The 15,518-nt window shown below is 44.7% G+C and overlaps 3 protein-coding genes across 6 annotated transcripts in view; 1 reads left to right on the top strand and 2 right to left on the bottom strand.

Annotated features, from left to right (window-relative positions):
* The window catches only part of LOC142887157 (retinoic acid receptor gamma-like), a 32,065-nt gene extending 31,063 nt beyond the window's left edge, over positions 1-1,002 (top strand). For all 3 annotated transcript variants that reach the window (XM_076024572.1, XM_076024574.1, XM_076024573.1), the window contains one exon: positions 145-1,002. In XM_076024572.1, the coding sequence (XP_075880687.1) occupies positions 145-482 (338 nt within the window). In that variant the 3' untranslated portion in view covers positions 483-1,002. The remainder of the gene's footprint in view (positions 1-144) is intronic.
* Positions 1,003-2,671: 1,669 nt separating this feature from the next.
* Positions 2,672-10,635, bottom strand: LOC142887156 (calcium-binding and coiled-coil domain-containing protein 1-like). Of its 2 annotated transcripts, none has more exons than XM_076024570.1 (14): positions 10,513-10,635; positions 9,707-9,855; positions 9,228-9,330; positions 8,289-8,497; positions 7,973-8,185; positions 7,730-7,878; positions 7,587-7,656; positions 6,409-6,663; positions 6,149-6,274; positions 5,978-6,058; positions 4,729-4,798; positions 4,176-4,300; positions 3,755-3,822; positions 2,672-3,497 (listed from the first exon to the last, which is right to left on the bottom strand). In XM_076024570.1, the coding sequence occupies exons 2-14, from the start codon at positions 9,836-9,838 to the stop codon at positions 3,470-3,472; spliced, it is 1,629 nt and encodes a 542-aa protein (XP_075880685.1). In that variant the 5' UTR covers positions 9,839-9,855; positions 10,513-10,635; the 3' UTR covers positions 2,672-3,469. The 2 variants fall into 2 exon arrangements, with proteins under 2 accessions (XP_075880685.1, XP_075880684.1); XM_076024569.1 differs by having other exon boundaries at positions 2,672-3,382.
* A 953-nt stretch (positions 10,636-11,588) lies between these two features.
* Positions 11,589-14,698, bottom strand: LOC142887151 (single-strand selective monofunctional uracil DNA glycosylase-like). The gene is made up of 2 exons (XM_076024556.1): positions 14,255-14,698; positions 11,589-13,188 (listed from the first exon to the last, which is right to left on the bottom strand). Exons 1-2 carry the CDS (start codon positions 14,549-14,551, stop codon positions 12,649-12,651), a joined length of 837 nt encoding a protein of 278 aa, XP_075880671.1. The 5' UTR covers positions 14,552-14,698; the 3' UTR covers positions 11,589-12,648.
* Between the last annotated feature and the right edge of the window lie 820 nt (positions 14,699-15,518).

Genomic DNA, 15,518 nt, shown 5'->3' with positions numbered 1-15,518 from the left:
CAAAACCTTTTTTTCCCAGCACTGTGCATTGAAAGAGAGAGAGAGAGAGAGAAAGAGAGAGAGAGAGACAGAGAGAGACAGAGAGAGACAGAGAGAGAGAGAGATCCATCCTCTGATCAGTTTCTGTCTGTGCTGGCGGTGCAGGTGCGGAGAGAGCCATCACCTTAAAGACGGAGATCCCGGGTCCGATGCCTCCGCTGATCAGGGAGATGCTGGAGAACCCCGAGGCGTTCGAGGACAGCAGCAGCGACTCGGGGGAGGGAGCCGCCGCCGCCGCCGCCCCTCCCCCCGCCATCCAAGCCATCAAGCAGGAGGAGAAGGCGGCGCACGAGTCCCCCGGCGAGGAAGACGAGGAGGACGAAGAGGACGACTACTGGGACGAGGAGCGGGAGCGGGAGTGGGCGGCCGACAGCGACTCGGAGCCGAGCGGCGACCACAAGAGCGACGGCCAGAAGAGAAGCGGCGGCGGGAAGACGCTGTGATGGGGGAGGGAGGGGAGGCTCCAGAGTTCAGAGCCTCATACAGAAAGACACGCGTTTCCACTTTTACCTGTTGACGAAAAAAAGGAAGAAGAAAGAACAGAAGCCAAGCGATCGGGCTCGGTGGAGGAAGCGCTCACAGCGCCACAGTGTGGCGTCTCCAAGAAGCGAGTGCTGGTGGACTCCTCAGCTGACTATAAGGGCTATTGCTTTGTATTGTTAAAACAAACAAAAAAAAAACATTCAAAAACAACAGATGTTGAAAATACAATGCAACGACAGGACTGGATGTGGCATCACCTCCGCCATCGCAAACGTCTTCTCAGAATTCCTTTTTATTACACTTCAGAGATACGCAACTTATTTTTTTATTGTACGTTTTTGTACGTTATTTTTTTTTCTCTTAGCATGTACACATTTCTGTGCTTTTTCTTAATGCCTGTTTGTGTGTGTGTGTGTGTGTGTGTGTGTGTGTGTGTGTGTGTGTGTGTGTGTGTGTGTGTGCGTGTGCGTGTGCGTGTGTTTCATTCAATAAATAATATGTTAGGTTTTCTTGGCCTTTACAATCCTGAGGCGTTTCAGCACGGCTGGTCACGTTAAAAAGTAAAGTAACAGCAGGGATGGCGATGAAGAGGAGATGAAGTTGGAGGAGGAAGTGGAGGAGGTGGAGAGGGAAGAGGGAGCACAGCTTAAAACGTGCCAAGTCGGCAAAATCACGTGTTGAACTGAAACCATCGGGAGCAAAATGAGTGCAACCGAGCACCAAATGTCTTACAAAAGTAAAAACACGCACACACATGCACACAGGTCATTAAATGGATGAATCTGCAGGGTGGATTCAGCGTTGTGTAAGAATCTCAGGTCAATTCAATCAGGGCCGCCTCACAGTGCAGCCTGAAATTATAAGTAATAAGAAAAAGAAAACATCAAACCTGTCCACCGTTCACAGGTGCTTCCGACTGACATCAAAGAGTTTAGTTCACAATCCTCAGGTGTGTGTGTGTGTGTGTGCTTGTGTGTGTGTGTGTGTGTGTGTGTGTGTGTGTGTGTGTGTGTGTGTACACTAGCGTGTAATCAACAGCTTTTTACCAATAAACAGAGTGAAGTGGAGCTGTTCCAGTTGAAGATGCCATAAAATCCAAGTGGTGGACAAGCCATAAGTAAAGCAGTTTATTCAGTCGTCTTGATTGTTCACGACATCAATGTGTAGCAAAAAGGCCAAACGCTTGAACTCACCCCAAAGCTCCCACTCGGCTCGGCGTGTTTGAATTTTGATGTTTTGTCTCTAATGAGTGAAAAAAAAAAGAAAAAAAACCTCCAGGAAGTATTTATCAAATCTGGTTTGGGGAGGCTTGTTTTTTCTTTTGTCTCCAGATCTAATAAGATGCTTAATTATTTTATTTTTTTTATTATTCTTTTTTTGCATCATGTGAGACAATGCAATGAGTTTCACTGACCAAGGGCAGATGTTAGCGTTTTCTTTTTTTCACTGTGGCCACAGATGAGGGCAGGACCTGCCACTGCAGCGCTGACCTGCAGACCACTCACGCGCAAGATGGACACATCGTCATAAGCCATTCCTACATGATATATTGTTTCTCCCTTTTTTTCCCACATAACCAGACTGTTTCATTTCTTTACTGTCTTGTATAAACCCGTTTCTCGTCTTGAATTTGAGCCGGTGCAATAGAAAAGCCATGGAGGTGGCTGCAGCAGCCTCAGCAGCTTCCGCAGCCTCAGCAGTCTCAGCAGCCGCAGCAGCTTCAGCAGCTTCACCATCCTCTGCAGCTACGGCAGCTTCAGCAGCCTCAGCAGGAGGCTTCTGCAGGAGGCTTCAGCAGCCTCAGCAGCTACAGCAGCCTCTGCAATAGGCTTCAGGAGGAGATTTCAGCAGCTTCAGCAGCCTCAGCTCTCTACCACAATACCAAAGACAAAAGACTGCATTGCAACACATAAGTTAATTTATATTTTGGAGGAAAATAATAATAATAATCTCAGTGGTAGGAAATGTGTGATGTATCTCTGTGTTCAGGACCGCAATTACTTGCCAAGCTGCAGGCGTCACGTGTCCTTGAGAGCCGTTTGTTGTTTTGCGGACTCACTCTTTGCTTTCCAGGGATTTGTGAGTTTTTATTTTCTCTGAATTTGTACCAAAACAGGCCTCATGCCCGAACACAAACACAAAGACCAGGTTTCTTTGCCATTCTTTTTGATTTTAATTTTGCTTTCATCTTTGTTACTTATTGTTTGCTTGTATGCTATTTCCTGTTGTCTTCCTTGTATTTTGATAAAGGTCCTTTTTATTCTCAGACTCTCTAGTGTTCAGTGTCACTCGTTAGTTCAGACCAAGCCGCAGTCGGATTTTGTGTGACAATATAGTTTTTTGAAAAAGATAAGATACGATTTTTGAACTTAGTTTCTTGACACAGCAGTTACAACATATTCAATATCTTAAAAAAAAAAAAAAAATCTCACTAACAGAATATTGTATCGTTAAACATGTGTGACGCAGAGATCACGTTCTTCCAGCCTGAGAGCCAACAAGCAGCAGCACAACATTTCACACTCGATTGCAACTCACACCCACACCATTGGCACACATCCAGGGCTCACATGCACAAGTCACAGGGCTGACTGCGCCCACAGTGCAAAGTTTGCTCTCCAAAATTATTCCACAATGTTCTCTGTCCAACGTTTAAAACAAGCTGGCAAACCCGCTGCATCCTAAGTTGAAGGCACAGATGGTGTGACAACTGTGTTCAGAAACACACATCCTAAATATATATAAACACTGTTAAACTGTCAAATCAAACAACGCTGTTCGACTTGTGAGGTTTGAGAGTCATTTCTTCTTCTTTTTTTCAGATAGTCGTCAGGTAAACTCTCTTTTTTTCCACCAATAGCTGGTAGAGAGAGAAAAAAAAGCCAAAGCGTGATGGTATCTTGCTGTGCTCTTTCACTGCAGATGCAAACAAACGTCTCTCTCTTTGCTACCACATGGGGGAGTCGGCCAGCTCACTGTACACAGAGAGAGAGAAAAAGAGAGGGAGAGAGAGAGAGAGAGAGAGAGAGAGAGAGAGAGAGAGAGAGAGAGAAGCAGATTTTCATTGAAAAACAAAAACAAAACAGATTGATTCATTTCAAGTTTTATCTTTTTATTGACAGCAGGGACCGTCCCACAAAGAGAAGAGAAGAGATGAGAAGAGAAGAGAGGAGAAGAGGGGTGTGTTGCTGAGGATAGTTGTAATATTTCAGGGTGGATCAGGAGGAGTCACCTGAAGACGGGGTTGACGGCTCCTGGCAGAATCAGTGTCGTCCCCTCACACTTCTGCCTGCTCACGTACTAAAGCACAAAGAAGATGGAGAGGAATGTCAGAAAAGAAAAGAAAAAAAACATAATCCAAGCAAGTAAAAAAAAAGAAAAAGTTTCAACTATATGACACTTGCGGCTAAAATTTTTTGAAGAATTATTTTACAATATGGGTTCTTGTAGTACTACACCAGCAGTACTAGTAACACCAGTATCACCAGGGCGAGCTTGAGCCAAGCAAGAGAAGGAGGAAGAGGAGGAGGAGGAGGAGGAGGAGCTTCTGTCGGGACACTGGCCAAATATTTGTCCACTTGAGGTCTATTATTCTACCGCAGTCAGTGCGAAACCCCAAGCTGCTCGCACATGGATGAAATGAGAGGGGCTACCTGCGCTTTGGAGCTCAATGTGTGGTCTTTGTTCCAGATGAGCGTCTGGGTGCAGCCCTTGGCGCTGCCGGGCCGTCCCGGGTGGGTGGGCAGGAAGAGAGGTGAGGTAATCGATCTGGACGAGGCTGAAGGAAGAAGTCGTCTTGAGAGAGCAGAGGAAGCTGCACGCTGTGCGGGTTTCACCAGCGACTACACTTCAGCTGACCTCCACTCAGTGCAGCCATTTAGTCCAAGGAACAGTCAGATTAACAGGCACTTCTAGCGACACCGATAGAGGTTACTGTTCAATAGATACATAGACGGTTGGTGACTGCACTGAAAAAAAAACTGCATTTGGAGACTCAAAGGTCCAGTGTGTCAAGTTTGGCCTGATTAATAATTTTAATATTGGTAAAAGCTTCATATACCGTCCATCAATACATTGCTCCTCTGCTAAGGCTTGAGCACAAGAACAAATGCAATCACTGCGACCGTAACAACAGGCAGTTTCCGATCAATATGACACAGGTTGAAAAGGGTTCATTCTCTGTCAAATGAGACACGCATGACTTACAGACAGACAGCTTTGAGTCTGGCACGACCCCAAACTTCAGCTCTAGCTGATGGACATGGATCATCAGGCTCTGCGGCATCCAACATGCAGACAAAACAAACAAAGAACGGGAAGAGTGGACGTTAATACTTCGAGATTATGTGTCTCGCTACTTGTTGACGATGGTTTTAGCGGTGATGGAAGAGAGACGTTGCGGTGATGGAAGAGTTTGTGTGAAGGATTGGGTTTGTCCCAAAATACTTTCTTTTTCTTAGACTCATTTTTAGTTTTGTTTTCGATGTTGGAATCTTGTGCGGCACAGCAAGCGGCACAGCAAGAAGGTCGTGGGTTCGATTCCGGGGCCCGGGCCTGGGATCTTTCTGTGTGGAGTCTGCATGTTCGCCCTGTGTCTGTGTGGGTTCTCTCCGAGTTCTCCAGCTTCCTCCCACACTCCAAAAACATGCATGTGAGGTCAATTGAACACTCTAAATTGTCCTTAGGTGTGCGTGTGAATGGTTGTCTGTTTCTATGTGGCCCTGCGATGAACTGGCAACTTGTCCAGGGTGACAGCCTGCCTTCGGCCTAAAACAGCTGGGAGAGGCTATAGAAAATGAATGAATGTTGGAATCTTTGGGTTGAAATAATCAAAAGGGCAAATTCTATAGACAGCAACAAAAATAACTAACAAAAGTCTGTGACTTCAGATCGCACAAAGATTATAGTAAAAAAAAAAAAAGACCATGTAAAAGTAACAAATGCCAAATTCAATTCAATATGCCCTACACGATTAACAACATTATATTCACTGTCACAGAAGAAATAGCAAACAAACACGAGTAAGAAACATGTATGGTCACTGGCAGTAAAATGAGAAAATTGGGGGGGGGGGGGAGGTCTGTCTTCACGATGATGATCACATTACAGCTTCCTGCTGTATCGTAGAGTCCAGCTAAAACGGATGCATTGTTGTGCCGTGTCGTACCGAGGCAGGATCAGAGCAAACACCTGACTGGAGGAACTCAATACCTTGTAGGTGACATCACAAAGGGTTTCAGGAAGAAAAAAAAAAATTCTGAAAAGTGAGCCAAGCCAACACTTACAAACAAGTGGATGATGGACTCTGTTCCCCTCTAGACAGTTCCCTGACACAGACTATAGTTTAATAAAATAACGGTGGTGGACATTTTGCACAATATGTAACTTTTAATAATCCTTAAAATAAAATATATGAATGTCCTGTAAAGTGGTCATGCTCGTGAAAAGTTCTTGCCTGCAAATCCACTTGCGGCTCCTTTTTCTTCAAACACGCCTTGAGCTCTCGCAGCTCTCGTAAAGTGTCAGTCGTCAGCACCTGCAGGGGGCAGCACCGCGCTGTCATTCAGGCAGCTCGACACGCCGCATTTGTCTCCGGGATTCAGACCTCTCGCAATCGCTCACTTACACGGTTCTGCTCTTGCACGCCCCCTAGCTGCACCTCCAGACGCTCTCGTTCCATCCTTTCCTCTCGAATCCACTCCTCTTTCATCTGCACCTCGCAGCTCAGCTCTTGAATTTTCTTTTTATCGTTCTGCATGAAAGGAAAAAAACAAAGACCGACATAATCAAGGCAGATCCATAGCAACAACAACAACAACAACAACAACAACAACAACAACAACAAAACAGAAAAAGTCAAGTCTACATGTGTTGCGGCTTCCTCACCTCTGAGGCGTGTTTGAGTGCCTCTCTTTCCAGGGCCCAGCTGGCGAGCTCCTCCCGGTGGCCCAGGTTCTCCTCAGACAGCTGCAGTGCGAGCTGGGCCGCCTGCAGCCGAGCTTGTTGCAGCTCAGTGTGGGTGTGACCTTGACGAGCGCCCAGCTCCCGCAGCTCCCTGCGAAGACTCTCAACGAGGTGTTCACTCGCCTCCAGGTGCTCCTGCAGGGCCCGAGCGTCCAGCAGAGCCGTCTCACTCTCCTCCTGCAGAGGAATATGAGGGGAACGCAGAGAGACCGAGAGAAAAATCGCTTAAATATGATTCAAACCAAATTGCACACCACTAATGATAATAAGAAGAAGAAAAACAAGGACATATTAATAATTAAAGCTGCAAGCAGTGTCAAGGGACTGAGCCTGCTGTGGCCTGCCGACGCCTGCCTTCGGTGCCAGTGCAGTTCTCACAAAAAAAAATAAAAATACTTTAATCAGCTTGGAACTCACCGAAATGATCTTCCTTACATAAGATGGGGTGGTTGAATGCAAGATCTCAGCGTGTATTTGCTGATTGGTCATTGGCTGATTTCACCCTGACTGGGATTTGAACTCACAAAAGTGTAAATGAGGCTAAATGAAAAGCATCAGCGTAGCTAATGCTAATTGGAAACCACATCTCCTATGCCACAGTCATCTTGTTATCTTGATATACAAAAGCAAACATTGCCAGGACTCTATTTTGACCAGCTGCCCTCTAGTGTATTCTGGAAGTTACTGCATGTGTTTAGATATCCACCCGAGTTGTGCAAAATTCACTTTTCCAAAGATATCACTAGAAATTAGATTAATGGGATCTTTTATAAACCCCTTCCGTAGAAATTGTCTTTGCGAAACCACCTCTTTGTGACATCACAAAGGGTTCCAGTACTGCTGACAGGATAGTGACAGCAACTGCGGTTTATCCTCTTCCAACGGATGTTTTTACAGGAGACAGAGGATTGAATGTGTTGTCAAGAGATGTGTGGAGATTTCTTTTGAAATATTATTATTTTTTCTTGCGAGGATGCTCCACTGGAGATCAAAATGAAAAACATCGGAGACAGCAGAGCTTCTTCCTCTAATAACCTTGTGCAAGTCGACGCCCCTCACTGCACGTGGTTGTTGTGTCATAGCGGAGCGAGAGCGCTTACCTGCAGCAACTTCCTTCTTTCCTCGTCATGTTTCATCTGACCAGACATTTTTTTCACCCTCTCCTTTACCCTGAGGACAAAACCACGTTCTAGGAAGCAAGTACGAGAGCGGCGTTTGTTCAGCCGTCATCTCCAACATTCACCTCTCCAGCTCCGCGTTGCCTTCTACCTCCCGTTTCTCCAGGGCCTTGATATATTCCTCCAGCTCTCTGATGCGCTGCTGGCTCTCTCTTTTTTCCCCCATTAGTTTACTCAGTTCAAAGGTCAGATGTTCGTGACTGTATTTCACCTCCTGTTAATTATTTGGAGGGAATAGCATCAAAGATGATTATACACCAAGTTATACAACAAGCAAGTAAAACAGGCGAGCGGAAACGTGTATGCACCTTGTGTTTTCCCTCCATCTTCCTCAGTGCTTCAGAGTTTTCCCTCATGTTTTCCCTCAGCTCTGAGATCTCCTCCTTCATCGCCTCTCTTTCCTGCTCCCAGTCTCTCCGCTCTTTTTGATTCTCCTTCTTCTCTTTTTCCGTATCTTCCTTTGTCACGTCCAGAGCCAGCTGTATCTCCTCCTGTTTTTGTAAGCATTCTTCCAGTCGCCTCTGCAGGAACACATTGGTGTATTTTTCTTTTATTATGATTTGTCTCTGCATTAAAATTGTGCAGCAGTGCGAGAGAGATGTGCTTTAGTACTTGTGTCCCCACCTGCAGCAGCTGAGCCCTGGGGATGACGAGTAGGAGGCCCTCCTCTCCATCCTCCTCATCCTCATCCTCTTCCTCTCTCAGAGTCTCCAGCTCCTCCAGCGGTTTAGGAGCACAGAAGGTGAAGGAGCGACTACGGGCGCACACCTCACCCTTCCCATCCACATACCTGAACTCATACTCTGCCTCACTGGGGCGAGGTAGGTAGAACGCTGTGCCAGTCAGGGGGAAAGGAAAAATAATTTCTCTTCATAAAGTCAAATCAAACCTTGACCACAGGTGAAACCACAGTGCATTTGTAGACATGATTTCAGGTGAAATTAACAACACTCGACCGGACAAACAGGATTACTGATGGTAGTGGTGCCCATCTTTGTAAGAGTACTATACTATATACGATCTTATACTAACTTTATAAGCGTATTCATGCAATGATTCAAAATGTCAAAGCAGATTCATGCAATTGTCAATTGTGTAAAAGCATGTGAAGTAGCAATGTTACCATAATATACTAATGGATTCATATGAACTGTTGGAGAATACTTTTCTTATCTGCATAGCATGTGCGCATCAATACTACAACGTGCATGCTTTCAGTTGTTAAACTGCAACACTTTTCTTCATCACTGTAAGGAGTGGGGAACAACACGGCGAACGACAGCCAAGTGTCGTTTCCATGTAATGCTTGTGATGACGAAGGTGTTTGTGAGCCTCTGAGCATGTAAGCTGACACTGGCAAACAGCGTGAGAGGCTGTGCAACGAGGAATCATTTCTGAGATGGAGACGCCGTGTGTGACATCTTGGTGTCTTGCCAAGTCTGCCTGGAAGTTAGCTTTCAGAACTGTAGAAGTACAGCTGTCAGGAAGCACACCTAGGAATGGGACAACTCTAGTATCTTGTCAGTTTTAGGGAAGGTTGATAAGAAACAAAGAACGTCTTACCCTGGAAAACTACAAAGCAGTCGACGCTGGTGTTATGAGTGTAGTCCTCAGGAACCAGGGCCCACGTGTACGTATAATACTGTGTGACTGAGGGCAGGCCCACCTGTGTTGCAGTGAAACATTGCGAGATGTGTATACATATAAGAACATCCATAGATCAAGGGCCTCGCTACCAGTTAGCTGCCATCTTGCACCACCATATTTCTAAGGAAGCCTGGTGTGGACAATCCCGGTTGCCTGACAGCGCGTGTCCTATTTAGGGTGAACACTCATGCCCTCAAATAAACCAATTAAAGAAGAAGATGGACATGGTATACCGGTTTGTGTCCACATGCCACTGTAGTTCACTAGAAAGCTCAGGAGAGGGAGGGGGAGTGATAGAGCGCTGCAAACTAAAATGTAGCCACTTGACATCTCTGTTTCTTCTCAAAATCTCCAAATGTTGCATCATTTCACTTGTACAACATGGGAGTGTGTACCTCAAAAATCCCAATCCAGTCGCTGCTGCCCCACTGATGTCCTGGGCTGAGGCTGTAGTGACACTCTAACCTGGTTTGGGGGAAGTAGAGCTGACCCACATTTCGAAACACCACTGCCGGCTGTCCATCCATGGTGACAGAAGGCAGTGCTGCGTCGAGGAAGAAAAACACACACACACGTGGCTCTGGTTAAAATGCGCTCCAGTTTCAGTGCAGAGGAGAGCAGCTGATGAAAGGTGATAGCAGAGCCGGTCCAGAAATGCAGCTGCTCCTAACACCAGTCGCCCATATCTGGCGACTGGTGCAAACAACAAGCTGATGAAGCCAATAATAAGGCAGAAAGTCAAATAAACAATAGACAGACAGACAGACAGACAGACAGACACATAGACAGATAGATAGATAGATAGATAGATAGATAGATAGATAGATAGATAGATCATTATCTGATGCTGCTCTGATCCTGCTGCTTTGGTTATGCCACAGTCATGTATTGGGTTGCCAGTTGCTCTCTCTCCCTCCCTGCCCCTCACCTAGTTCATCTCTCTATTCTCCCTTTCAGTCCCTGTCGCTCCCTCAGTCTGGTTTTGGCCAGGATAATATTAATATTAATATAATAAAACCACTCAACAGGTAGTTCCTGAACTAACCTGTGTGATTCACACTCCTGGGTCACAAGCGCTACCTCTGAGAATCAATCTGTCATTGTGGCCAGACAGAACAAAATAATAATTTAGTTTCTCAAAATCAGTTGATCATTTTAATTCTTCACAAATGACTGCCTGCTGTTATTTTAATTGTCTTACCTTATCCTGTTGGAAGATTGAATGTGATGCCTTGTTTTCCTTCAGCCAGAGCTGTGCATCAGTCTGTGGATTGTGCTGAGCGATCTTGTCAAGTGCAAGAGTTTCACAAGCCCCCCCACCCCCCACTCCCACCCAACAACCAGCAGGAAGAACCATGTGACATCAGCCCCGCCGTGGACTGATGGGGGATGCAGTTCATGGCTGCACAACTCAGCAAAAGATGAAGCTGTTGTTCAGACTCCAACTCCCACATTGGCACCACCAAGGATCCAGGATGTGCAGCTCACAACACTTTCTGAGGATTCTGATTCACAGAATCCTCATAATAGCAACACCACATTTAAACTTTGACCTCGAGAGTGCAAGTCATTTAAGATGGAGTGTCACAAGTACATGTAGTCACATTTGTGTCTGTGTGTGTTACATCTAAATCAATGTGCCTCCATTTTGGAGCTATGCGATACGTCCTCCATGAAGCAGTGTTGACGCCACGTCAGAAGCGATTGGGCAAGAGGAGTATTTCTGCTCTTCGACAGCAGCCACCGAGAATGGTGTTTGGCTGCAGTGCAGCTGCTACCAACCCTCGGAGATCAGCAGACACAGAGACACTCGGTGTCTAGGTTCTAGGTGCATTTAAAGTCAAAGGAGATACATGGAGGTTTGTCTGGTGCTGAATGCAGCAAAGACCTGCCTTGATTCCAACTTCTGTGTCATAAATGTTGATATTTTCGATTGTTAATTTATTTTTATTTTATTTTTTTAAAGATTTATTCTCTTTCTGCTGAGTTCCAGCCGATAGCCCACTGACTCTGGGACTTCTTCTGTAGACGACAAACATTTTATTTGCTTTTCCAGTAAATGTAATGTAGATGTAATGTAATGTAATGTAATGTAAATGTGATAGCTGATGACGTGTTTTCTGATTCATCCTTTATTTTATTTATCTGTGTCAATTACAACACATTCCGATACAGATAGAGATTCTTTCTGCATCACTTCGAATCGTGTAAAGTCTTTGAAACTCAGTGTCAGTTTTGCTTTAGTTACCCGAACACTACACCCTTAAAAGCATCAGAGACAGAAAACATGTTTTATTCATTGGCAACTGAAAGTAAAGCACAGTGCCAAATCGACAGCTTTTGTCAAAACATTCTTTGCAGCAGAAAGTCACCAGTCACCAGTCAGAAGTTGAAGAGACAGCGATAAATGTCTGTTTGCCTGCTCCGGGGCAACTTCTATTAAAGAAATGACCAACAATTATTTGACTGTTGTTCAGGTTGGTCTACGGTCATTACTTCTTTGGGTAAGATGGATGTCTCTTCAATTCATTGCAGTGCAGTCCTTATAAAGTATTAAGTAATATTAATGGTAGTGTTTAGTGGCCACGTTTTCCCAACATGTCTAATTAACATTGACACATATTATTATACATACAAATGCCATATAAATTCACTGAAAATATATATGAATAAACCCTTAAAAACCCACTAAAAGTTTTTGGCAATGAAAATAAAATTGACAAAAAACAAACAAACACAAGAATCAGAGTTTCTGTTTTGAAAACAAGGTCCAGTATGTAAAATTTGGCCTGATTTACGGTTTTCATATTAGTAAGAGCTTAACACACTGCGCAAATACATTAATAAAAGTGTATATTCCCTGTAAAATAAAAGTAATTAGGTTTTTCTCCCCTAAAATGATTCCTATCTGTATATACGAATATCCATAGATCAATATGGGTCGTGCTCCACCACATTACTAAGGAAGCCTGGTGTGGACAATCCAGTTTGTCTGACAGCGTGTTTCGTATTTAGGGTGAACGCTGGCATCCTAAAATACACCAACGAAGAAGAAGGTGGATGAGGTAGTTGCAGGCCACTCTGGTTTCACTGGCAACTGCAGGAGGGGGGAGGAGGAGTGCTGCAATCTAAAATGTAACCACTGGATGTCGCTGTCTCTTCTCAAAATCTCCAAATATTACACAATGGACCTTTAAAATATCTTATACCTGAAGGTGCTTATCCCAATATTAGTGAAGATTTGAAAAAATAAAAAATAAAAATAAACAACAAATGTCCAGAAAATACTCATCCCTGAGTAAACAGCTGATCAGATCTGACAAGCAAACATTTTTGCTCAGGCGTGAGGAGTGCGGAGGAGCTCCATGACACCGAGCTGCTCCAGTTTTGTTCTGGCCTTGTCCTCCCAGCCCTGATTGGCTTGCGGGTTCCTGGGCGACGGATGCATCACGCCCTCCACCCGTACGTCCGTGACACCCTGCGCAGCCAGAGCCCGCCGAGCCCGGTCCTCCGCCACCCGTCCCACCCCGATCACCATGGAGACGCCCAGGGCCTGGACTGCCTGGCACAGAGCAGCGTCGCACAGGCTCAGCAGCTGGTTCCGCTCAGCAGCCAGCAGCTCGGGGAGGGTCAGGTTCTTACCGGTGGCACTCATAAAGATGAGCGGACACAGATTGTGCACAAAGCAGTGTCGGAAGAACACGGCCGGTTCGACACAAAACTTTCTAAAGAAGCCCCAGAAACGGGCGCCGCTCACTTCGCTCCGAGTGCAAGCGAGTCCGGTGATCGGCCTCTTCGGGTGCTCGACGGGAGGATGGCCGACGTCGCCCGAGATCTGGAGCCAGTCCACGACGGACCTCACTTCACCGAAGGGCACCTGCACAGACGTACACTGTTTAAGGTGTTTGTTTTTTAGGTATGTCTTGAAAATGTATTTTTAAAAAAACAAAAAACAAACAAACAAATAAGTTTGTTTTTTTTTTAAGTGTAATTTTGCATGTTTGTTTTTTTTTTTTTTTTTACAGTGTACAGTATGAACGCGCATTGTGTTCGGCGTCCTGATTAGCTAAAGGACTGTACTTTACTACACCATTGTCAATCAATTTCCTCCGTGCAGTGTCTCCTGTACAGTTCAGAATGCGTTCGGCTAGCCAGATTTACATAAATGTTCATGTACAAAGAGGCACAGTCAATACACTGAACAGTTCAGAGGAACTGTGAAGTACGCCTGAGTTACTGGAAATAATTTCTTGTGTGTCAAACCTCGTAGATTGATCATTAAAATTAAATTTGTTTAAAAAAAAAATGTTGGGCTTGGAAACAGGTTTTGATCTTTGGTTTCATTTACCAATAGTGTACTTTTTTTTTTAATCGCGAAAGTTTGAACTTTGAGAGTGTTTAAATAAGAGAAAAATGTGAGAAAATGTTAATGCCTGTCTGAGAAAAGTGTATAAAAATGTGTGGTTAGGCATTTAACGGCTTAAAACATGTATAATAATTGTAAAAAATATATATAAAGCTGATTATTTCGCAGATTTCGTCTATTGCGGGTTGTTTTTAGAAACAATAATAATTAAAAATAATAATAATAATAATAATAATAATAATAATAATAATAATAATAATAATAAAAAAAAAAAACAGTCATAAAGACATTTCATGTATGTACTTAGTGTCAACCCTATGTGAATAATAATATCGCCCTGTGGCCCCTAATACAAGTAAACTTTTCTGGCCACTGACTGGCTTTATTAAGTCGCAGCACCCAACTCTCTGCTGCCCCATGTGGTCAATATGTCTTGTTACTGTTTTTTTTTTTTTTTTTCTGAGCAATATCCCCGTTGCAAATCTAGACATGTCACGTAGCTGTTGCCGTGATTTTCTTGATCCAAACATACATTGTGGTGAAAGCATGAGGTCGCGGACCGGTGCTCGGTGCTCACCCCGGTCTGTGCCATCCCGAAGGGTCCGGGGTTCATCCCCAGGAACAGGACGCTTTGTCCGCCGCGGCAGTATCTCTCCACGTAACATCGGTGCGTGTCCCAGGCGTACTCCAGAGGGTTGTACACGTACTCGACCGGCCCCCCGAAGGTCAGCTGCCGCAGGTTGGCGTTCAGCTGGAGTTCCACCTGCAGAAACCTGGCGGAGGGGGTCGTGTTTTCCTTCGACGCAGGTCTGACGCCTTCATGCCGGAAGGCGCCCCCAGTCGCTTCATGCACGAACTTACCGTCCCCTTCCATTTGCAATATTCGCGGCGATAAGTTACAGTCCGTTTGTTAGATGAAAAGCCAGCATTAATGTCAAGTTTTTAATAATGTCAATAACTGAAAACGACTACGACAAATTAGTTTCGTTTCCCCCCCGTTCTTTCTCTTGGTCGAACTACTTCTTCTCATTCTTCTCTGCCTTGCGCTGTGTTTCTGGCCAGTCAATATTACAGCGCCCTCCTCAGCATCAATCCCGCCATTACACTTGCAGGATGTTATGACTTTGTTTGGTACTTTGCGGCCCTGAAACGTTTATATGGAGACCGAGGGAGATTATTAAGATTAACTGAATCTATTAATACAGTTTAGGCGGCCTTTCATCAGATACAGGCTCAAACCTCACTCTACAACTTCAAACACAGCCCACACACTGACACTGGTGCAGTGGTTAGTGCCGTCACCTCATAGCAAGAAGGTTGCAGATTTGATCCCAGTGCCTCCTGGGGCATGTGAGGAGAATCAGGTGGAAACTCTAACTGTTTGAGTCTGAATCAGTTATTGTTAATCTTTCTTTTTTTTTTTTTAATCCATGATGTGCCCTGCTTTCACTCCATGGCAGCTGGGAGAGGCTCCAGCAGATCCACCCATGCCAGAGTGAAGGAGTCCACAGGTAGAGAAACAGGATGGAACTTGGCACAAACCCTGTGGATGTAGTGGTAAAAGGTAACTTGTATCTATCCCAAGTTGTCTCAATAACTTTTGCATTAAATAATGTTTTTTTCCTTTTCCTTCTTTTGCCAGCTGTACATTACACATTACCACTGCTAGACTATACAATTAATTCAAGAGGGTCATAGCAGCATAACGTTAGGTCCATGACAATCTGCCATGATTCTTCTTTTCCAATTGTGACTTTACATTATAAAACATTTAATGGTGCCAAATGATACTAATGGTTAATTTGTCTCAGACTGCAGTTCCTTTGATACATTAATATAAA

The sequence above is a fragment of the Nelusetta ayraudi genome, unplaced genomic scaffold (genome assembly GCF_046127955.1).
Source record: "Nelusetta ayraudi isolate G7.1 ecotype Tasmania unplaced genomic scaffold, CSIRO-AGI_Nayr_v1 ptg000017l, whole genome shotgun sequence".
NCBI lineage: Eukaryota > Metazoa > Chordata > Actinopteri > Tetraodontiformes > Monacanthidae > Nelusetta > Nelusetta ayraudi.
Note: the sequence above shows the minus strand (reverse complement) of the source record. Positions and strands in the feature narration are given on the sequence as shown.

What these genes read in the sequence shown, in the direction of transcription:
- LOC142887156 (XM_076024569.1), bottom strand. Translation starts at nt 9,838, where the DNA reads ATGGATGGACAGCCGGCAGTGGTGTTTCGAAATGTGGGTCAGCTCTAC. An exon ending in AGATGGAGGGAAAACACAAG is followed by an intron (nt 7,879 to 7,972) that starts GTGCATACACGT and finishes AATAATTAACAG; the next exon opens with GAGGTGAAATACAGTCACGA. An exon ending in CATTGAGCTCCAAAGCGCAG is followed by an intron (nt 3,823 to 4,175) that starts GTAGCCCCTCTC and finishes TTTGTGCTTTAG; the next exon opens with TACGTGAGCAGGCAGAAGTG.
- LOC142887151 (XM_076024556.1), bottom strand. Translation starts at nt 14,551, where the DNA reads ATGGAAGGGGACGGTAAGTTCGTGCATGAAGCGACTGGGGGCGCCTTC. An exon ending in TCGGGATGGCACAGACCGGG is followed by an intron (nt 13,189 to 14,254) that starts GTGAGCACCGAG and finishes ACGTCTGTGCAG; the next exon opens with GTGCCCTTCGGTGAAGTGAG.